Source organism: Budorcas taxicolor, chromosome 19, assembly GCF_023091745.1.
Source record: "Budorcas taxicolor isolate Tak-1 chromosome 19, Takin1.1, whole genome shotgun sequence".
Taxonomy (NCBI): Eukaryota; Metazoa; Chordata; class Mammalia; order Artiodactyla; family Bovidae; genus Budorcas; species Budorcas taxicolor.
This window is the reverse complement of record NC_068928.1, coordinates 22,682,581-22,705,074: the sequence shown is the minus strand read 5'-3', so window position 1 is coordinate 22,705,074 and position 22,494 is coordinate 22,682,581. Positions and strand designations below refer to the sequence as shown.

Genomic DNA, 22,494 nt, shown 5'->3' with positions numbered 1-22,494 from the left:
GGGTTCGATCTCTGGGTCAAGAAGAGCCCCTGGAGAAGGGAATGGCAACCATTCCAGTATTCTTGCCTGAAGAATCCCATGAACAGAAGTGCCTGGCGGGCTACAGTCCGTGGAGTTTAATAGAATTCCACACGCCTGAACAACTAACACTTTCACTTTCAGGCCAGTCGCAGCTTAGGCCCTAGAAACTGTTCTAAAAAAGCGGAAGGAGGGGCTTGCATCCATTCCAACCACACCCCCTCGAGCTCAATACTTCCGTCCTTGGTCCCGCCCCTTCCTGCCCGAATTGCAACTGTAATTGGTGAGTTCGCCAAACCGCCCGAGTACTTTGGCGCCTATTGGGTCAACCGCTGAACCTGGGTTGCGTACTTCCTGGCTTTGGGAACGCGGAGCGGACGTAGGCTTGCCGCCATTGCCTTGCTGAAAAGCGGCCGTCTGTGTGAGGGGCTAAAGGGGTGCGTGGCGGACTGTAAGGGCCAGGCTGCTGGAGGCGAGGCGAGGTTAGGTTGGGGCTGAGCGGCCAGACGGACTGGGCCGGCGCACTCTGAGCGAGGCGGAATTGCAGGCGGGGGGTTTCGACGTGTTTCTGTGGCCCCTCTTGAGGGCCTGGGCCCTGTTCGTTAATTTTTTTTTCTTCTGCTGCTCCCCAGATTCTCCGGGCATGGCCGGAGTATTTCCTTACCGAGGGCCGGGTAACCCGGTGCCTGGCCCACTAGCCCCGCTGCCAGACTACATGTCGGAGGAGAAGCTGCAGGAGAAAGGTGAAGAGAGCGGGCGGTAGAGGCGCCTGGGGGCGGGTGTGTCAGTGTGCGCGTGCGCGCAGCGGGTTTGACCCCTTCTCCTGTTTTGTCAGGTGTCAAAACATTAGGTTAGTGCACTTATTAGCCCCCATTTATTTTTTCATCTAATCGAGTATCTGAAACCATCCTTTTTTTTTTCTTTTTTAAGTGCCTATTACTTGTAGGCATTGATTCCAGACAATGGGGATACAATAGTGATGCGGGCAAAACCCTTTCCCTTACAGGGTTTAAATTGCAAAGGGACATAGTTTATAAAACAAAAACGGTTTCATTAGTTGTACCAAAAATACCAGGCAATGATAAATGGCTGGCAAAAATTTAAAAAAGTAAAGCAGAGCAAGTTGACAAGAGAATTGGCAGGGAGTGTTCCTTCTGGATGCCCACCCACTGTCACGCATCCTGACAGAAACTCAGGGTGAGAGGTGGGGGGAGATGAAGCGAATGTTGTGCAGATCTTTAAACTGAGGTGTCTTTGCAGCCCGAAAATGGCAACAATTGCAGGCCAAGCGCTATGCCGAAAAGCGGAAGTTTGGATTTGTGGATGCGCAGAAGGAAGACATGCCTCCAGAACATGTCAGGAAGATCATCCGAGACCATGGAGACATGACCAACAGGAAGTTTCGGCATGATAAAAGGGTGTACTTGGGGTAAGACTATCCTGGAATTATTTCATTTGGAATTTGGTCCATTTTCCTTCTGCCTGTCTCTTATGTTTCAGTCCTGGAGAGCTGCTGTCATTTTGGGACTTTTAATGTTCTCAGACAGCTCATCTGGGTGGTTATCCATTTAAATAAAGTTCATTTGTATCTTTTGTTGCTCAGTTCAGTCACTCAGTCGTGACCCATCCTTTGTGACCCCATGGACTGCAGCACACCAGGCTTCCCTGTCCGTTACCAACTTTCAGAGCTTGCTCAAACTCATGTCCATCGAGTCGGTGATGCCATCCAACCATCTCATCCTGTCAGCCCTTTCTCCTTCTGCCTTCAATTTTTCTTAGCATCGGGGTCTTTTCTAATGAGTCAGTTCTTCACATCAGGTGACCAGAGTACTGGAGTTTCAGCTTGAGCACCAATGAATATTCAGGGCTGATTTCCTTTAGGATTGACTGGTTGGATCTCCTTGCAGTCCAAGGGACTCTCAAAAGTCTTCTCCAACACCACAGTTCAAAAGCATCAATTCTTCAGTGCTCAGCTTTCTTTATGGTCCAACTCTCACATCCATACATGACTACTGGAAAAACTATAGCTTTGACTAGACAGACCTTTGTTGGCAAAGTAATGTCTCTGCTCTTTAATATGCTGTCTAGGTTGGTCATAGCTTTTCTTCCAAGGACCAAGCATCTTTTAATTTCATGGCTGCAGTCACCATCTGCAGTGATTTTTGAGCCCAAGAAAATAAAGTCTCTCCTGTTTCCATTGTTTCCCCATCTGTTTGCCATGAAGTGATGGGACCAGATGCTGTGATCTTAGTTTTCTGAATGTTGAGTTTTAAGCCAACTTTTTCACTCTGCTCTTTCACTTTCATCAAGAGGCTTATTCTTCGTTTTCTGCCATAAGGGTGGTGTCATCTGCATATCTGAGGTTATTGATATTTCTCCTGGAAATGTTGATTCCATTTGTTGTTAAATTCCACATATAGGGATGTCATACAATATTTCTCCTTTGTCTGACTTGACTCAGTGTGATAATCTCTAGGTCCATCTGTATTTCTACAAATGGCATTATTTCCTTTTTTATGGCTGAGTGATATTCCATTGTACTAATGTATATGTACATTATGATGTACATATCATACTGAAAGATGATGCTGTGAAAGTACTGCACTAGTGGCCACAGGACTGGAAAAGGTCAGTTTTCATTCCAATCCCAAAGAAAGGCAATGCCAAAGAGTGCTCAAACTACCGTACAATTGCACTCATCTCACACGCTAGTAAAGTAATGCTCAAAATTCTCCAAGCCAGGTTTCAGCAGTATGTGAACCGTGAACTTCCAGATGTTCAAGCTGGTTTTATAAAAGGCAGAGGCACCAGAGATCAAATTGCCAACATCCGCTGGATCATGGAGAAAGCAAGAGAGTTCCAGAAAAACATCTATTTCTGCTTTATTGACTATGCCAAAGCCTTTGACTGTGTGGATCACAATAAACTGGAAAATTCTGAAAGAGATGGGAATACCAGACCACCTGACCTGCCTCTTGAGAAACCTGTATGCAGGTCAGGAAGCAACAGTTAGAACTGGACATGGAACAACAGACTGGTTCCAAATAGGAAAAGGAGTACGTCAAGGCTGTATATTGTCACCCTGCTTATTTAACTCATGCAGATTACATCATGAGAAACGCTGGACTGGATGAAGCCCAAGCTGGAATCAAGATTGCCAGGAGAAATATCAATAACCTCAGATATGCAGATGACACCACCCTTATGGCTGAAAGTGAAGAGGAACTAAAAAGCCTCTTGATGAAAGTGAAACTGGAGAGTGAGAAAGTTGGCTTAAAGCTCAACATTCAGAAAACGAAGATCATGGCATCTGGTCCCATCACTTCATGGGAAATAGATGGGGAAACAGTGGAAACAGTGTCAGTCTTTATTTTGGGGGGCTCCAAAATCACTGCAGATGGTGACTGCGGCCATGAAATTAAAAGATGCTTACTCCTTGAAAGGAAAGTTATGACCAACCTAGACAGCATATTCAAAAGCAGAGACATTACTTTGCCAGCAAAGGTCCGTCTAGTCAAGGCTATGGTTTTTCCAGTAGTCATGTATGGATGTGAGAGTTGGACCATAAAGAAAGCTAAGCACCGAAGAATTGATGCTTTTGACCTGTGGTGTTGGAGAAGACTCTTGAGAGTCCCTTGGACTGCAAGGAGATCCAACCAGTCCATTCTAAAGGAGATCAGTCCTGGATGTTCTTTGGAAGGAATGATGCTAAAGCTGAAGCTCGAGTACTTTGGCCACCTCATGCAAAGAGTTGACTCATTGGAAAAGACTCTGATCCCGGGAGGGATTAGGGGCAGGAGGAGAAGGGGACGACAGAGGATGAGATGGCTGGATGGCATCACCGACTCAATGGACGTGAGTCTGAGTGAACTCCGGGAGATGGTGATGGACGGGGAGGCCTGGCGTGCTGCAGTTCATGGGGTCGCAGAGTCGGCCACGACTGAGCGACTGGACTGGACTGAGTGTGCATGTGCTGCGTCTTCTTTATCCATTCATCTGTTGATCTGCGTTCAGGTTGTTTTCACGTTTTGGCTGTTGGAAGTAGTACTGCAGTGAACATTGGGTTTTGTGTTTGTTTTCAATTATGGTTTTCTATATATATATGCCCAGGAGTAGGATTGCTGGCTCGTATGGTAGCTCTGTTTTTTAGTTTTTTTAAGGAACCTCCATATTGTTCTTCTTAGTGACTGTAACAATTTATGTTGCTACCAACAATGTAAGATGTTCTCAGTTATGTTCTTTGTTGCTCTGTTTCTTTTCCCTGATCTGGGACTGGAGTTTTTAATTTGTCCTGTTGGTACTATGATAAGACGTCTTTATCTTTGAGTGAATTAAAGCGTACATTCTTGTTGCCTGTAATTCCTAAGTGACAAGAATCTTCAGGTTTGAGGGTAGTTACTTCCTGAGGTCTTTGTGTCCTTTTGTTTTCCCAAGGTGGGTGAGTACAGGTATAAATACCTTAGCAGATCCTTTTTCATTTTTACACAAAAGTGTTAGCCATTTCATGAACTAGTCCAAGACAGCAACGGAAGTTGTGTTTATTTCAAAAGTATTTGAGAACTGTGCTAGGTGCCAGGGATATAGCAACAGTCAGGAAGCAACAGTTTTTCTGGAGCTTATGGCCTACTGACATAACAGACAAATGATTAAAATAAAGTGTAGTGAATATTTTATTATTTAGGCTCAGACGGTAAAGCATCTGCCTACAGTGCAGGAGATGTGGGTTCGATCCCTGTGTCAGGAAGATCCTCTGGAGAAGGAAATGGCAACCCACTCCAGTACTCTTGCCTGGAAAATCCCATGGACAGAGGAGCGTAGTAGGCTACAGTCCGTGGGGTTGCAAAGAGTCGGACACGACTGAGCGACTTCACTTCATAGAGAGATAGGATGTGAGATAGTCTAAAAGCTGTTTTTAGGGAGACAGCTGGTGATTTAGAGGGACTGAAACCCAGTATTGTGGGACAGTGATGTTTAAGAAAAAAAAGTGGCACTGTTGGAGGTGGGGAGGCAGAGTTCCTGGTCACAGAGGGCCTGTGTACTATATTTAGGAGTCTAGACTGTAAGGCCGGATACTGTGGAGGGCCTGTGTACTGTACTTAGGAGTTTAGACTGTAAGGCCGGATACTGTGGTACCTTGTTACTTCTTTGCATGGCCCAGGTAGCAGAACACCTTGTCGTTTCTAATCATCTCTCTTCCTATTGTTACAGTGCCCTCAAGTACATGCCACATGCAGTCCTCAAGCTCCTGGAGAACATGCCTATGCCTTGGGAACAGATCCGGGATGTGCCTGTGCTGTACCACATCACCGGAGCCATTTCCTTTGTCAATGAGATCCCCTGGGTCATTGAACCTGTCTACATCTCCCAGTGGGGGTGAGAAGGGCTGGAATGTGGGGTGTGGTGGTGGCAGTTGAGGGGACACTGTGCAGAAACTGTTGCGTGACATTGTCGACTTCCAGGTCAATGTGGATTATGATGCGTCGGGAAAAAAGAGACAGGAGGCATTTCAAGAGGATGCGTTTCCCCCCTTTTGATGATGAGGAGCCACCTTTGGACTATGCTGACAATATCCTAGATGTTGAGCCACTGGAAGCCATTCAGCTGGAGCTGGACCCTGAGGAGGATGCCCCTGTATTGGACTGGTTCTATGACCACCAGCCATTAAGGGATAGCCGGAAGTGAGTGAGAGTTGGAGTTCCCACGCCTGTGAGGGTTTGCAACTCCAGAGGGGTCCTGGGAGACCAGTAGGTAGCATGACCTGGCTAGCTGGTACACCTACTTGAACTTACATGGGCCTCTCTTTTTTCCCTAGGTATGTAAATGGTTCCACTTACCAGCGCTGGCAGTTCACATTGCCTATGATGTCCACTCTCTACCGCCTGGCCAATCAGCTCTTGACAGACTTGGTTGATGACAATTACTTCTATCTGTTTGATCTGAAGGCCTTTTTTACATCCAAGGCACTTAATATGGCCATTCCTGGAGGCCCCAAATTTGAGCCTCTTGTCCGAGACATCAACCTACAGTAAGTTAGAGAGAGTAGAGTGTTTTTAAATTAAAAAAATAAATTTTAAATGTATTTTTTAATTGAAGGAGAATTGCTTTACAGAATTGTGTTGGTTTCTGCCCAACATCAACATGAAGCAGCCATTGTAAAATCTAATCTTGATCCTTTAGATCCCATTGTAGTTTCCAGACTGCCCAGCTCAGCTGCTCACCCTTGATTCTGTGCCCTAGGGATGAAGACTGGAATGAATTCAATGACATTAACAAGATCATCATCCGGCAGCCTATCCGCACCGAGTACAAGATTGCGTTTCCTTACCTGTATAACAACCTGCCGCACCATGTCCACCTCACCTGGTGAGAGCTGGAGCCCAGCTGGGTGAAAGGGGTGGCTGCATTTCGGTTGGGCCAGCGGGGAGCACCTTGGCTGACTCTTGTTTCATTTCAGGTACCACACTCCTAATGTTGTGTTCATCAAAACTGAGGATCCTGATTTGCCAGCTTTCTACTTTGATCCTTTGATCAACCCAATTTCCCATAGACACTCTGTCAAGGTGAGAGGAAGGGACATTCTCAGCTCTTCAAGAGAAATTTCCTGACTGGGCAGAAGCATGACTAGATAAAAGTCCAGCTAGAGGGAGACATGATTTCCATCCTTAAGTGTTCCCCTCAAGCTGTAAGAGGGGAACTGTAATGTGAGAGTTTGGCACTTGGCTCAAACCAAGTTATTGATATTATCTTGGTTTCTGTGATTACCCATCTGGGCTTTATTGTTTCTCCTCTGGGACTCTAATCTTATTCTGGTCTGTTTCCAGAAAAATTTTTTATTTTTCAAAATATTTTATTATTTATTTGGCTGCACCAGGCCTTAGTTGTGGCATGTGGGATCTAGTTCTCTGATCAGGGATCACACCTGTGTCCCTTGCGTTGGAAGTGCTAAGTCTTATCCACTGGACCACCAGGAAAGTCTCGCCAGGGTGTCTTTAAATCCTTTTTTTGAGCTATAATTCACTACCACACAGTTCACCCATTTAAAGTGTATGATTCAGTGGTTTTAGTTTATTCACAGAGCTGTGTAACCATCACTCCATTTATTAGGACATTTTCATTTCCTCAGAAAGAAAACCTGCACCCGTGGTAGTCACCGTCTATTTCTCTTGAATTTTCCATGTCTAGGCAATTGCTAATCTGCTTTCTGTCTCTGTAGATTTGCCTATTTTGAACATGTCGTATAAATAGAGTTGTACAGTATGTAGTCTTTTGTGGCTGGCTTCTTACACTTGGCACAGTGTTTTTGATGTTGATTCATGTTCTATCATGTTCTTAACATAAACAGATCTCCTTCCCCAGGCCCAGTTTTTGGAGCTTGGACAGGAGGTGATTGCATGTTTCTCTCTCCCTGGTACTGGGGGCTCCTCTGAGAGGCCTCTGGTGGAGCCAGTTGCAGTGAGAGGAGTGCTGCTTACTTGCCCAGTTGGCCCTGCCCTGTTCTCTGCTCCCTTGGCCTCCTTTGCCCTGGTTCTTCAGGGCTTCTCTTGTCAGGCAGCCCAGTTTCCATAGCAGATGTAGCCACTGTGTTTGGCCCCAGAGAGTTTCTCTCTCATCCCAGGTCTCTCCCCAGTTCAGCAGGAGCTAAACCCTTGGGGGTTCTTCTTTCAGAGCCAGGAACCATTGCCAGATGACGATGAGGAGTTCGAGCTCCCAGAGTTTGTGGAGCCCTTTCTGAAGGACACACCCCTCTACACAGACAATACAGCCAATGGCATCGCCCTGCTCTGGGCCCCCCGGCCCTTCAACCTACGCTCTGGTCGCACTCGCCGGGCCCTAGACATCCCCCTTGTCAAGAACTGGTAAGGCTTCTACCTAGGGAGAATAGCAGATGTATAGGATTAAAGACTCCAGCTGGGTGGGCATAGAGCCTTTAACAGGGCAGCTGGAGGGAGAGGTGGGCCAAGCTCTAATGGGTGTGTTTTTTCAGGTATCGGGAGCATTGTCCTGCTGGGCAGCCTGTGAAAGTGAGGGTCTCCTACCAGAAGCTGCTTAAGTACTATGTGCTGAATGCCCTGAAGCACCGGCCCCCGAAAGCCCAAAAGAAGAGGTGAGGTGCCCTGGGGCCCCTGCTCAGCCTTCTTCTGTTCCAGAGATGATCAGGTGGCTCACTCTCACTCCTTATTCCCATCCCAGGTATCTATTCCGATCCTTCAAAGCCACCAAATTCTTCCAGTCTACCAAGCTGGATTGGGTGGAGGTGGGGCTACAGGTTTGCCGCCAGGGCTACAACATGCTCAACCTTCTCATTCACCGTAAGAACCTCAACTATCTGCACCTGGATTACAACTTCAACCTTAAACCTGTTAAGACGCTCACCACCAAGGTACTTGCATTGGACCTTAAGGGGGTCCTGGGCTGAGGACGGACTGGTTTTGCCCTGGCCTCTTGGGAAGGTGTGCATCCAGTCCTGAGCATTGCTGACTAGTGTTGTTTCTGTCCTTGGCGTTTTTTCTAGGAAAGAAAGAAATCTCGTTTTGGAAATGCTTTCCATCTGTGTCGAGAAGTTCTGCGTCTAACTAAGCTGGTGGTGGACAGTCATGTACAGTATCGGTTGGGCAATGTGGATGCCTTCCAGGTGAGGCTAGGAATCCCCAGTCCCTGCCCCATGTAGGGAAGCTGGGTGAAGCCTGGGCTGATCATGGAGCTGGCTCTAGCTTAAAGCCTGCTGGGGCCACTGTGTTGCAGCTGGCAGATGGGTTGCAGTATATCTTCGCCCACGTGGGGCAGCTGACGGGCATGTACCGCTACAAATACAAGCTGATGCGGCAGATTCGTATGTGCAAGGACCTGAAGCACCTTATCTATTATCGCTTTAACACGGTAGGACCCTGCCCTTGTGCATTCATGTTCTCAGATCCATCTTAATCTTTCCATCGGTCAGGGCTCTTTCCAAGGGCCTATTTGGAGAGAGGCTTTGAGTGTTATTACTGCTGTCCTGTAGATCTCATCACTTCTCCCCAGAGCCCACCTTTAGTTTAAAATCTCAGTTGCTGGTTTCCTCATTAACTCCATTTTAAATACTGAGGTCTTAGAAGAGTCTTCTCTTTCTTCCCCCTTTATCGCCATACCTCTGCTCTCTGCTCCATCTCTGCCCAGTGTTCTGTTGTTGTCTGAATGAATTACTAACTTGTGTTTTTGACTTTTGCTTGGGATCCTAGGGTCCTGTAGGGAAGGGCCCTGGCTGTGGTTTCTGGGCTGCTGGCTGGCGGGTCTGGCTGTTTTTCATGCGTGGCATCACCCCTTTGCTGGAGCGATGGCTGGGCAACCTCCTGGCCCGGCAGTTTGAAGGTGAGTGGTTTTCTCCATGTCTGACTTCGCCCATTCAAGAATAGGTCACGTGTGCGCCTGATCCTTCCCTTGTCCTTGTTTGAGATTGAGCATCCCTTCCTGTCCGATCACCTCTAAGGCCCAGTATCTAATGAGTCTGACCTAGTATTCTCTTTTCTTGGGCTTCATTGTGGAGCCTTAAGGCCAGTGAGCATCTACAGGATGGAAATGCCTCAGAAGCCTCGTTGGGAATCTTTTCAGACATATTGTGTCTTGCATGTGCTGGGCTTTGTTCATACTGAACTGATTTCACTGTAACTGTGGTTATCAACGGACATGAAAGTAGAGACTTTAGTAGGAACAACGATCTTGCTTTTAACCACTTTCACTTCTAGGCCGACACTCAAAGGGGGTGGCCAAGACGGTAACAAAGCAGCGAGTGGAGTCGCATTTTGACCTTGAGCTTCGGGCCGCTGTGATGCATGACATCCTGGACATGATGCCTGAGGGGATCAAGCAGAATAAGGCCCGGACGATCCTGCAGCACCTCAGTGAGGCCTGGCGCTGCTGGAAGGCCAACATTCCGTGGAAGGTGGGGAGGTCTCCCCAGCTCATAGAGGGGCCTGGATGTTATCACTCCTGGACTTTAGCCCCCTGTCACTTTCTCATCGTGCCTTTTGCACTTTCAGGTCCCTGGGCTGCCAACACCGATAGAGAATATGATTCTTCGGTATGTGAAGGCCAAGGCTGACTGGTGGACCAACACCGCCCACTACAACCGAGAACGCATCCGCCGCGGGGCCACTGTAGACAAGACTGTGTGCAAAAAGAACCTGGGCCGCCTGACTCGGCTCTACCTGAAGGCAGAGCAGGAGCGGCAGCACAACTACCTAAAGGTTGGATGGAATAGGCTGGGCTAGGGGCACGGGGGGCGAGCAGGAGGGCAGACTGCAGAGTTGGGACCATGCCTGGCCCTGGTGGGATGAGGCTACAGTGGGAAGCTGACTCTCATATCCACCTTGCAGGACGGTCCTTACATCACAGCAGAGGAAGCGGTGGCAGTGTATACCACTACTGTGCATTGGCTGGAAAGCCGTAGATTCTCGCCCATCCCCTTCCCCCCGCTCTCCTACAAGCATGACACCAAGTTGCTGATCTTGGCTTTGGAGCGGCTCAAGGAAGCTTACAGGTGAGGAGTAGAGTCGACAGGTTCCTGTAGGGAGGTGATGGACACAGAGTGGCATCATCTTTAGAGTCCAGAGAAGGCCTTTCTGGGGATGGCTTCCTCTTGGTTTTCCCATTCACACTTTTTAAATTTATTTTTTGCCTGCACTGGGTCTTCATTGTTGCCCTTGGGCCTTCTCTTGTTGCAGCAAACGGGCTACTCTGCTTGCAGTGTGTGGGTTTCTCATTGCAGTGGTTTCTTTTGTGGAGCATGGGCTCTGGAGCTTGGGCTTAGAAGTTAACAGTGCATGGGTTTAGTTACCCCCACGGCATGTGAAATATTCCTGGCCAGGCCAGGGATTGAACCCATGCCCCTGCTTTGGCAGGTGGATTCCTAATCACTGGACCAGCAGGGAAGTGCCCTCATTCACCTTTTCTTTTGCCTTGTCAGTGTGAAGTCTCGGTTAAACCAGTCTCAGAGGGAGGAGCTAGGTCTGATCGAGCAGGCCTATGACAACCCCCATGAGGCGCTGTCCCGCATCAAGCGTCACCTCCTCACACAGAGAGCCTTTAAAGAAGTGAGTGAGATGCCCCACACGTTTTCTTTTGGCTGTGTGATTCATTCATGGCACCCAGGGTGTTTGGTGGGTTGGTGTGAGCCAGCTTCCTTGTCCCACAGGTGGGCATTGAGTTCATGGACCTCTATAGCCACCTGGTGCCAGTGTATGATGTGGAGCCGCTGGAGAAGATCACTGATGCCTACCTGGACCAGTACCTATGGTACGAAGCTGACAAGCGCCGCCTGTTCCCACCCTGGATCAAGCCTGCAGACACAGAACCACCTCCTCTGCTTGTTTACAAGTGGTGCCAAGGTAAAACTTTTCTGGGGTTGCCTCTAAGGAAGGCAGATACCTTAATTTCTACGTTGAAATTCTCATCCAGATAGCATAATTAGTTTACTTTCTTGATGCCTGGTACCAAAGAAATGGTGTTGATGTTACACTGAGCAGTTTGACTCTGCTAGCTAGCAATCCAATGAATGGAGTGGTCGTATGATCTGGATAGGAATGTGACGGCTCTGTAGGCTCTAGTCCTGAAAGGGAACTTCTAACCTGCCAGAGCTTTGTGTTTCTTCCCCCCCAGGCATCAATAACCTGCAGGATGTGTGGGAGACAAGCGAGGGTGAGTGCAATGTCATGCTGGAGTCACGATTTGAGAAGATGTATGAGAAGATTGACTTGACCTTGCTCAATAGGCTGCTGCGTCTCATCGTTGACCACAACATAGCTGACTACATGACAGCCAAGAACAACGTCGTTATCAATTACAAGGTGTGTCTTGGGGCAGGGTGGCAAGGAATTGGGGGAAGCGGGAGGTGGTCGGACCCACTGAGTTGGGATTTCCGTGGCGGGGGAAGGCAGAAGAGGATGGGCCCTGAAAACCCCGGGATTTGGCTGTGGTTAAGAATTGTCTTTCTTTCTAGGACATGAACCATACAAATTCATATGGGATCATCAGAGGCCTGCAGTTTGCCTCTTTCATCGTACAGTACTATGGCTTGGTGATGGACTTGCTTGTGTTGGGATTGCACCGAGCCAGTGAGATGGCTGGGCCACCTCAAATGCCAAATGATTTCCTCAGTTTCCAAGACATAGCCACCGAGGCTGCCCACCCCATCCGTCTCTTCTGCAGATACATTGATCGCATCCATATTTTCTTCAGGTGAGGGCTTGCCTGGAGTCTTATTGTGTTGAGGTCCTTGCCCAGCTTCTGAAGCAGCTGTTGTACTTTAGTTGACTTGCTGCTGGGTTGGCGCTCTGAAATGGGATGAAGTCCTGTGAGTAGGGTGGGGATTGGGAATGGCCTCCACCTGTGGAGCCATAGGCCTCATGAGATCCCAGTGTCCTTGGGCCTCAGCCATGAACCTTGTCTCTGTAGGTTCACAGCAGATGAGGCTCGGGACCTTATCCAGCGTTACCTGACAGAGCACCCTGACCCCAACAACGAAAACATCGTTGGCTACAATAACAAGAAGTGCTGGCCCCGAGACGCCCGTATGCGCCTCATGAAGCATGATGTCAACCTGTGAGTCTAAGCCTGAGGGACCCAGAGGATGGTTAAAGGGGATTGATCAGGTGGTGTCCTGGGTGGGAGGGCGTGCTCTGTCAGGACGTCATCAGTCTAGCAGCCCTTTGAAGGGAAGCTCCTTCCAAGAGACCTGTGTGACCCTGTGTTCTCTGTGGGCAGGGGTCGGGCAGTGTTCTGGGACATCAAGAACCGTCTGCCACGCTCAGTGACTACAGTTCAGTGGGAGAACAGCTTTGTATCCGTGTACAGTAAGGACAACCCCAACCTGCTGTTCAACATGTGTGGTTTTGAGTGCCGCATCCTGCCTAAGTGCCGCACCAGCTATGAGGAGTTCACCCACAAGGACGGGGTCTGGAACCTACAGAACGAGGTACAGTCTCGGGTGGGGCCGGGGGCAGGAGTAGGCCCAGCTGCATGCTCACAGGTGTGGGGTGAAAGGCGCAGCACACTTTCCATTGTCAGCTGGGCCTTCCTGGGAGCCTAGGGCTTAGTGGTGGTCAGAGTTGTTTCTTGTTCCCCTAGCATTTCCAGAGGTGGTTAACCTTGAGCTTGTGATGTAGGTGACTAAAGAGCGGACAGCTCAGTGTTTCCTGCGTGTGGATGATGAGTCAATGCAGCGCTTCCACAACCGCGTGCGCCAAATCCTGATGGCCTCTGGCTCCACCACCTTCACGAAGGTATGCACAGTAGTCGTGGCCTCTGTCCAGCTCGTCCCTTCCGTCCTTCCCTGCTTTGTTGTTCTTCTTTCCCACCTGTGTTCAGAGTACAGTCTCCATGCTTCATGGTACAGCATCTTAGAGTGTCAGATCAATTCACAGTGGTTTCCTGAGAATTCCCTGTAGTAATTCTATAGCCTACATCCGTGTAATTGCGATGCTTCTAAGTTGAGAGTAGAAGTGGAATTTTTAAATTTGAAGGCTTGTTATCCAGGTCATACATTTAATCTTTTGACCTTTTTAATATAGCATGCATGTTAAAAAGCAAGTATAACAAGGTATCTTTGTTTATTTCCTCTTCAGTTGCTTCCAAAGCCCCCCACTCCACCCCTTTGGAAGGCAGCTGGAATTGAGAAAGAGTAATCTGAAGATTAATTAACTGTGTGTGCTTACGTTTTATCAAGGTTTAAAAAGGTGCCTTGCTCTTTCTGCTGTTTTCCCGTTCTAGAAATGGTGCATGTGAATGTCTTGGCTGTTGCTCTCAAGAGCATCAGTTATACCAAAAAGAAAGGGAAGTCTAGGTTCTCATCAGGTTGTATTTCAAAGTCATTGTCCAGTTTCTAGCTGTGGTGACGAGGCAGCGTGATACTGGTGAGTTTGAAATCACTAGTGATCACAAAGCAGGCAAAACTGTGAACTTCACGGGCAGATTAAACAACTGTCATGATGTGATCAGCCCCAGATTTGCTGTGCAACTCAAAGATCTAGAAAAGTGGAGGTATATTCTGTTCTTGCCCCATCAGTTTGGATTCGTTGTACTGACAACTAAGTTGGCATCGTGGACCACAAAGAAGCAAGACATAAAAACACATGGGGGGATAACCTGGGATTTTTTGTCAATGCACATATATAGAAATAAAATGCCCCAGTGGGTTAAAAAAAAAAAAAATCACCTCCTCCTGACTTGTCTTAGAGTAACTCTTAGCTATAGCATTTTCTCCCCTTCTGGCTTTCCTGTCCCTTAAAATATGTAATAAAGAAGGCTTTCAGTTTTTTAGTAGAGTTTTTTTAATAGTTTTGTTAAGGATACATTTTTTTAAATAATATTCCTTATCTCAAATCCCTCATGGTACATTTTTGGGGGGTATAGTGCAAGGAAAAAGTATTTGTCTTCTTAGGTTGGTTTATATCCTCTAGAGTCAGATGACAGGAATTGTTTAACTCGTTCATTTCCATGTGTTCAAGGCATACACACAGCGCTGCCTGTGAGAGAGTCTCTGCCTTCCTCGAGCTCACTGCCCGGTTGGAGAGACATGCATAGTCAAGAGAACTGTAGTACCATATGTTTTTAGAGCTCTCGTGTTATCTGGGGATCAGTGAAAGTCCTTGCGTTCTTGACTGTAGCCCAGTCTGGGAAAGGGAGAAAGACTTCCCAAAAGAAATAAGATGGGAGAGACAGGTGAGGGAGGGCCTTCTTTCAGCCAGAGGTATGAAGAGTAGCAAGCATAGTGTCTGGGGCCATAAAAAGTTTGGGGCAATAGAATTGTGGAAGAGATGGAGGTGGAACAGGTAAGAGCTAGATGATGGAGGTCATCACCGCCTCATTAATCCCATAAGGATCCTGAGCGTGGGAGTGACTGTTCCGGTTTCTGTGTTAGGTGGTTCACTCGTGCAGCTGTGGGGAAGGTGGATTCAGAAGAATAGGAAGAAAGATGAGGTTTGGGGGCTCTGCTGAAGGCCAGATAAAAATGATGAGAACAGTGAATGTAGAGGGATGGGGGGAACAGATTTGATAAGTAGTTAGTAGATAAAAGTCAGCAGAGCTTCATTGTGGTGACATGCCAGAGGGAAAGGAAGTCAAAATAACATTCAGTTTTTGGTATGGGTGACTGGATGGATGATGGAGCCACCAACTGGAAGACTACAGGAAGAAGAGTGTGTTTAGGAGAGAAGATATATGGATTTAGTTTAGGGTATAAGAAGTTTGATGTTCCTAAAAACATCCAGATAGAGGTTCCAGCAGACACTTACTGAAATCACATTTCTTCAGTTCCAAGGTAAATATATCCATATATAAGTGTATGTATTTTGTTCCTCTTAGCAGTACCTCTTAGGTTTGATGAAAAAAAGTATTACAGGTTTGAAGCTCCAGGGAGAGAAATGAGATGAGAAAGTAAAAGGTTAGGGGGAACTTAGAGGTTCCTATAGGATGTCCAGGTAGAGATAACTTTGCAGCCTGGAGCTTGGAGATGTCTGGATTGCAAATGTAGGTTTAAGAGCCTGTCAGCATAAAGGCGATGGTTGAAAGCTCAAGATGAGCAAGATTATCTGGGGAAAGTGGAAGGAGCGAGAAGAGCAGAGGGATGAGTTTGAAACCTTAGGGAGCATTGAGCATCAGTGTGGCCAGACTGAGCGAGTGCCGGGCCATGGGCGCCAAGCCTGTCAAGAATCGGGACAGGCACTTAACAGTGTCAGTTGCCTGAGTGTTTCAGTCAGATAAGGCCTGACAAGTAGCCATTGGATTTGGCAGTCAGGACGTCATTGGTGACCTTAGCAAGAGCTGTTTCAGAAATAGTGGGGAGAGATGCCAGATTACAGTGGGTGAGGCTTTATGGGAAGTGAGGTAGTGGAGACACCAAGGACTGTCAGTTTGCCAGAGCAGCTGGAGGAGGAGGAACATGAGACGCCACCTAGAGGGAGATAGAAGTCAGGGCAGGTATTTTAAATGGGAGTGATGGGAGTCTGCACAGCAAGGAGCCAGCAGCGTTCTGAGTGCAGCAGAGAGGTGATAAGCGATGGAGTGGTGTCCGCTCAGCAGGAGTAGGTACAGGGAAGCATCCTCTGAACCTAGTAGAAGGAGGTCGGTATTGATGTGAATGTAGATAAGTATAGTGGGAAGCTGTAACAAATCTCGCTTTTTTCAGTTTTGCCAGGGCTGGAGTGAGGGGCATAGGATGTTGGACTTGAGCACAGCAGTGAGGGTGTGATTCAGTTGTTGAAGAAACTGCACTGAGGGGTTTAAGAGACTGAAGACAACTGTGAGTGCCTCTTCCCAGGACTCAGCTGTTCAGGCACTCAGCCAGGGGCTGGAGAAGGTATATCGATTCTAGTGCTGATTGAGGATAGAGGCTTTGTCAGAGGGCTGCTGGGGCGTCGTGAGGGACTGGATGCAGGGAGTCAAAGGTGCTGATCCCATTGGAATCCTGGATATTGGGCCGGGGAGAAGGACGAGACCAGAAGAGACGAGTGGCCCCTGGGGGAAGAAAGGCAGGGTTCATGGGAATAGATGTCTGAGAGGTTAGAGCCAGAGGTCGGGGGGCAGTGTGATGTAGTTGTTAGAATAATGGTTCGGGAGTCAGACTAGGTTCAGTCCTAGCTCTGCCACGTTACTGGTTGGGATCTGAGTTAAGTCACTCACCCACTGTGGGCCTCAGTTCCCTCATCTGTAAAATGGGGGACTCATTTGTAATCATTACTGATGCTACAGCTTTAGGTGCATTCTTGCTTTATGTACGGGCAGTGTGCTCTCCCAAGCTTGGAGCCAGGAGGCCTTCAGTCCTAGTAGTGGCTATGAAATAAGACTGGAACATTTAAACAAGACTCTGGTAAGTGCCAGAAATAACAGAAGGAAAATAGCAACATACCACGTTTGAGCACCTGACCTGTAAGGTACAACCTACCTAACTTTAGCTTCTGGAGGACCGACAGGAACTCCTGCCGAGTTCCCTGTCTTCTCTCCCTCTCACCAGGGAGTCCCTTTAAGCATGTGTAGATGACTTAAAGTCTAAAGCCAAGAGGAAACAAACATCTTTGCCCAGCAGTAGGTGTATTTCTCTGTCCTTTTTTGTTCTGATTTTTATTTTACATTATTTTTAATAAACATTTTTTTAGACCAGTTCTAGTTTTATAATAAAATAGGAAGGTACCAAGATTTCCCATAAAATCCGTGCGCCTGCGTTCCTCAGCAGAGTGGTACATTTTTACCACAGGTGAACCTACATTGACACATCGTGACCATCCAAAGTCCCAGGTTTACCTTGGGGTTCACTCTCGGTGTGACATATACTCTCTGGGTCTGAACAAATGTAGAAGAATACTTGTGCTCAGTCACTCAGTTGTGTCTGCCCTTTGCAGCCCCGTGGACTGTAGCACTAGCGCCACTTGGGAAGCCGATAGGAAGACATATCCACTGTTAAAATAACATACAGTTTTCATGCCGTAAAAAACCCTCTCTGCCTCTTTGTCTCCCCTGCCCCCACCCCAACCGTACATTTAGTTTTAAATAGAAAAAAAATTGGTCTCTACTATATCATGGTTTAAAAGGATACAGTAAAAGTTATAATTAATTTCTCTTATAGTTATGTTTTCATTTATAGTAAAAAAAAATACAAAATCCATAAAACACCAGCAACCCATTGTCCTAACATCAGTTTTATTTTTCCACATTACATTCCAAGTTGGTCATGTATTACGATGTGCAGGTTATGTACGTTGAATTTGTCTCATTTATGAAGACGTAACGTGTGAAGTTCTTAACCATGGTACATGGAATCACTCAGTGTCGTTTCCTTCTTGCTTCCACTCATCCCCGGAAACTGCTGCTGTTCTTAAAGAAACATGATGCTGTCTGGGAGTTCATACTTCTTGCCTACCAGAAATACAGCATTGGTAGCTACAGCAGAACTGGGGTGTTCTGTGATACAAACCGTGCAGCTTGTGATTCCAAGGGCCAAATACAGTCAGAGAACTTATTACTAAGCCTCAGGTATCCCGTTGAAGTCTGCTTTACTCCCAGATCTAGCTCGTTCTGGCCCCCACCTGCTTCGGTAGGTCTATTGCTCAGATGCTCGGTTTTGCTTTTGTGGCTTAGTTCAGGCTGTTGCCTCACTCTGTGGTCACTTCGTACTGCCTGTCCTGAACACTGTTTGCTCAAGACTCATACCTATGATAACTCCAGCCAGTGTGATCTTTCATTTCAGCAACTGTCTGACAAACATTCCTTGCCTTAAAACCTTGATTATATCTTTTGGAATAAACTTTTAGTTTATTCTCTTTTTTAATTGATCTCTTTCAAAAATTGCTTTTGGTTTTGTTCAATTTTATTTTTTCTCTTTCCTAGTTCATTGGTTCTGTTCTTTTGCTTACTTTGGGTTTAATTTGCTCTTCATTTTCTAGTCTGTTAAAGGTTAAATGGGGGGACTTCCCTGGTGGTCCAGTGGCTAAGGGTCCATGCTCCCAACGCAGGGGGCCAGGGGTTCGACCCCCGGTCAAGGAAGTAGATCCCACATGCTGCAACTAAGACCCAACACAGTCAAAGAAATAAATAAAAACAAATATATTTTTAAAAAAAAAAGGTTAAATGACAGTTTTGGACTTTTCATTTTAATGGACATACTCAGTGCTGAAAAATCTCCTTTTAAGCACTGCTTTAGCTGCATCCCTCAAATTTTGATAGATTTTCCTTTTCGTTCAGTTAAAAATTTTTCTGATTTCCCTTGTGAGTTTTTATTTTATCCACACTTAGAAGTATGCTGTTTAATTTTCAAATATTGAGGTGTTTTTCCAGATACTTCTATGTTATTGGTGTCTAGTTTAATTCTGTTATGGTCAGATCTTTATGATCTTAGTTTTTCAAATGTAGACTTGTTTTATGGTTTAGCCTATATGGTGACTGTCTCCTGTGTACTTGAAAAAGAATCTATTCTGCTATTGTTGGGTTTTGCAGATGTCATTTAGGTTCTGTAAGTTGTGGTGTTCAAGTCCTTTAATGTCTTTTTTTTTTTTCTTTTCCCTATTTCTGTCAGTTACTGAAAGAAGAGTGTTGGAAGTTGTGGATTTATTTCCCCTTGCAGGTTCCTCTTTTTATTTTTGGCTTCAGAGATACCATTCACTTTATTAAACTCTTTTAAGCTTATAATATAAAGACACATGACATTTTCCCAGAAATTTATACTTTTTTTGAGCATGAAAGGATGTCTGAAATTTAGACTGCTCTGGTATCTTTTAAATATTTAGTGAAAGTTGGACAAACCTACTTGGCTTGCAGATGGAAAACCAGTGAGTCATCAGGAGATTAGCAGGTTTAGGGGAGTAGGGAGCCATCTCACTGAGACAAACTTTTTTCTTCAGAAACCTGCATATGAGTGATGACCAAGGCGTGTGCCAGGTGGAATGCTGTTACCGTGTACCTGAAGACATAGCTGGAATTAGAAATTAACTTTGCAGCTGGTGCACACATAGACATTTCAGTAGGTAGAAGCAGCACTCTTGGCACCCTGACAAGGCATATAGAGTCCATACCCTTGGGCATCATTATATGCTTTGTTTTCTTTGAGTCTTAGTATTTCAAAAGGTCCATCTTTTTTTTTTTTTTTTTGCTTCATATATTTTGAGGCTGTGTTATTAAGTAGGCAGTGTATTTAGAATTATCATATCTTCTTAATGAATCGACTCCTTTATCATCATGAAATGCCCTTTGTTCCTTGTAGTCCTCTCTGCTCTAAAGTCTACACTGTCTGGTGTCAGTACTGCCCCTTTAGCTTTGTCTTGTGTGTGCCTGGATGTCTTTTTCCATCTTTATGCTTTTAAGCTGTCATTATAATTAAAGTTAACTTCTTACAGATTGCACTTAGTTGGTTCTTGCTTTTTAAATTCATTTGAATAGTCTTTGCCATACAAGTAGTCTAAACACTCCAATTAAATTTGAGATAACTGTCAGTATAGTTGAGTTTAAATCTGCCGTCTGTTCGTTGTTCTGGTTTTTTCCCTCTTTTCCTGCCTTCTTTTTAACTTATTTTTTAAACATGAGAAAAAGGTTTCGTAACATAGATCTGTGAAAGAGACCGAGGAAAACTTGAGTAACTAATTTTCCAAGTTTCTTTTGGATTAAGGGGGGATTTTGGTATGATTTTAATTTATCTCTACTCTTTGAGTATTAGCTACGGTTCTTTGGTTTTTTGGTGGCTCTAGGGTTTACAGTGTACATCTCTGTCTTACTATGAGCACTGGTCTATTACATCACATATCGTATGATAACCTTACAGTAAGTAGTTTACTTTCATTTTCCCCTCATTCTTTGTAGTGTTAGCTGTACCTATATTATAAACATAGTGATACATTGTTGCTCTTGGGGTTTGAACAGCCTTTTAATCTTCTATAGAAATTACAAAATGAGAAAAAATGTCTTCTTACCCACATACTGTTTCTGGTGTTCTTGATGACTTTATGTAGATCCACATTTCCCTCTGGTATTTTCTTTCTGCTTGAAGAATTTCCTTTAACATCGCTTGTAGTGTGTGTCTACTGGCAGTGAATATGCTCTGCTTTTGTTTGTCAGGAAAAGTATTTATTTTGCCTTCATTATTTTTCTGAAGCTTTAAAATGTTGTAAATCTCATCAGTATATTTTAAATTTTCAGATACTGAAATTTTTATCTCCAGAAGTTTCATTTGGGTCTTTAACAACGATTTCTCTCCTCATTATGTTCATGTTTTTCTTGTATATTCAAGCATAATTATAAATGCTGTAGGTCTGTCTGCTAATCCCAGTGTCTGTTGTTTCTGTTTATTTTTGACTGTGCTGGGTCTTTGTTGCTGTGTAGGCTTTCTTTAGTTGCAGCGAGCAAGGGCTGCTCTAGTTGAGGTGGGTGAGCTTCTCATTGCAGTGTGCTCTCTTGTGGAGCACAGGCTCTAGGGCACGTGGGCTTCAGTAGTTACATCATGCGGGCTCAGTAGTTGCGGCTCAGCTGCAGCACACGGCAGATTTGTTGCATCATGCGGGCTCTTTCGTGTGGTGCACATATTATGTCCTATGGGCTCTGGAGCATGCAGCCTCAGTAGTTGCAGTACTGGGACTTAATTGCTCCACAGCATGTGGGATTTTAGTTCCCCAATCAGGATTCAAACCCACATCTGCAGCATTGTTAGGTGAATTCTTAACCACTGGACCACCAGGGAAGTCCCTCTTATTTTCTGTCTATATGGACTTGTTTATTTTGGACGTTTAATATAAGTGGCCCATGGATATGACCTTTTTTATCTGGCTTCTTTCACTTAGTGTGTTTTCAGGGTTTATCCATGTTATAGCATGTATGAGTATTTCAGTCCTTTTCATGGATAAATAATATTTCGTTATATGGCTGTACCACATTTTGTCAGTAGATGGACATTTGGGGATTTTCTATTTTCTGGCTATTATGAATAATGCTTTTATGAACAACCTGTGTACACATTTTTAATGTGACTTTTTAATTAATGTATTTATTTAGGCTGTGCTGGGTCTTCACTGCTGTGCATGGTCTTTCTCTAGTTGGAGCAGGCGAGGGCTACTCTCTGGTTGTGTGTGGGCTTCTCACTGCAGAGGCTTCTCTTGTTGTGGAGCTTGGGCCCTAGAGCTCAGCCTCAGTAGTTGTGGCACATGGACTTAGTTGCCCTGTGGCGTGTGGAATCTTCCTGGACCAGAGAGCAAACCCTTGTGCCCTGCATTGGCAGGTGGATTCTTAACCACTGGACCGCCAGGGAACTCCATGTACACATTTTTGTGTGAACATAAGTTTTTATTTCTCTTGGGTATATACCTAGATTATTGGGTCACTCTGTTTAATCTTTTGAGGAAGTGCCAGGCTGTTTCAGTGTGGCTGTACTGTTTTATATTCCCACTAGCGGTATATGATGATATTTTCTTCACGTCTGTGCTAATACTTGCCACTCGCTCATCGCCATTCCAGTGGGTGTTAAGTATATCTCATAGTGATTTTGATGTATACACACTTCCCTAGTGACACTGAGCTCAGCTCTTTCTTGAGAACTAGAGAGAAGTTAGCCAGTTGTATCTAGTGATTCCCAGCCACACGCCCTCTCCCTACAAGGACTTATTGATAATTTACTTTCTTCTCACTGCCTTCAGATTGTGAATAAGTGGAACACAGCTCTTATTGGCCTTATGACATACTTTCGAGAGGCTGTGGTAAACACCCAGGAGCTCCTGGACTTGCTGGTGAAGTGTGAGAACAAGATCCAGACACGAATCAAGATTGGCCTCAACTCCAAGATGCCGAGTCGATTCCCCCCTGTCGTTTTCTACACCCCTAAGGAGTTGGGTGGACTTGGCATGCTCTCAATGGGCCATGTGCTCATTCCCCAGTCTGACCTCAGGTAGGACTTTGCTAAGAATCTTGCTAGACCCTGAGGAAAAGGGGATGTTTCTTTATTTTTAGCCTTTGTTTTTCTTCTAATCTTGGTTGTGC

The 22,494-nt window shown here is 45.8% G+C and overlaps 1 protein-coding gene across 2 annotated transcripts in view; it reads left to right on the top strand.

Annotated features, from left to right (window-relative positions):
- The first annotated feature begins 381 nt into the window (after window positions 1–381).
- PRPF8 (pre-mRNA processing factor 8) overlaps window positions 382–22,494 on the top strand; it is a 30,813-nt gene continuing 8,700 nt past the window's right edge. The window contains exons 1-25 of one of the 2 annotated variants that reach the window (XM_052657087.1): window positions 382–455; window positions 651–761; window positions 1,279–1,447; window positions 5,227–5,391; window positions 5,478–5,696; window positions 5,831–6,043; window positions 6,256–6,381; window positions 6,473–6,578; window positions 7,684–7,874; window positions 8,003–8,122; window positions 8,209–8,398; window positions 8,531–8,650; window positions 8,761–8,895; window positions 9,234–9,363; window positions 9,738–9,934; window positions 10,032–10,238; window positions 10,368–10,531; window positions 10,958–11,084; window positions 11,186–11,378; window positions 11,650–11,837; window positions 11,990–12,228; window positions 12,445–12,591; window positions 12,754–12,964; window positions 13,155–13,271; window positions 22,155–22,402. In XM_052657087.1, the coding sequence (XP_052513047.1) occupies window positions 662–761; window positions 1,279–1,447; window positions 5,227–5,391; window positions 5,478–5,696; window positions 5,831–6,043; window positions 6,256–6,381; window positions 6,473–6,578; window positions 7,684–7,874; window positions 8,003–8,122; window positions 8,209–8,398; window positions 8,531–8,650; window positions 8,761–8,895; window positions 9,234–9,363; window positions 9,738–9,934; window positions 10,032–10,238; window positions 10,368–10,531; window positions 10,958–11,084; window positions 11,186–11,378; window positions 11,650–11,837; window positions 11,990–12,228; window positions 12,445–12,591; window positions 12,754–12,964; window positions 13,155–13,271; window positions 22,155–22,402 (4,022 nt within the window). In that variant the 5' untranslated portion in view covers window positions 382–455; window positions 651–661. Of the gene's footprint in view, window positions 501–650; window positions 762–1,278; window positions 1,448–5,226; window positions 5,392–5,477; window positions 5,697–5,830; window positions 6,044–6,255; window positions 6,382–6,472; window positions 6,579–7,683; window positions 7,875–8,002; window positions 8,123–8,208; window positions 8,399–8,530; window positions 8,651–8,760; window positions 8,896–9,233; window positions 9,364–9,737; window positions 9,935–10,031; window positions 10,239–10,367; window positions 10,532–10,957; window positions 11,085–11,185; window positions 11,379–11,649; window positions 11,838–11,989; window positions 12,229–12,444; window positions 12,592–12,753; window positions 12,965–13,154; window positions 13,272–22,154; window positions 22,403–22,494 lie in introns of both variants that reach the window. The other variant, XM_052657088.1, reaches the window with a different exon arrangement.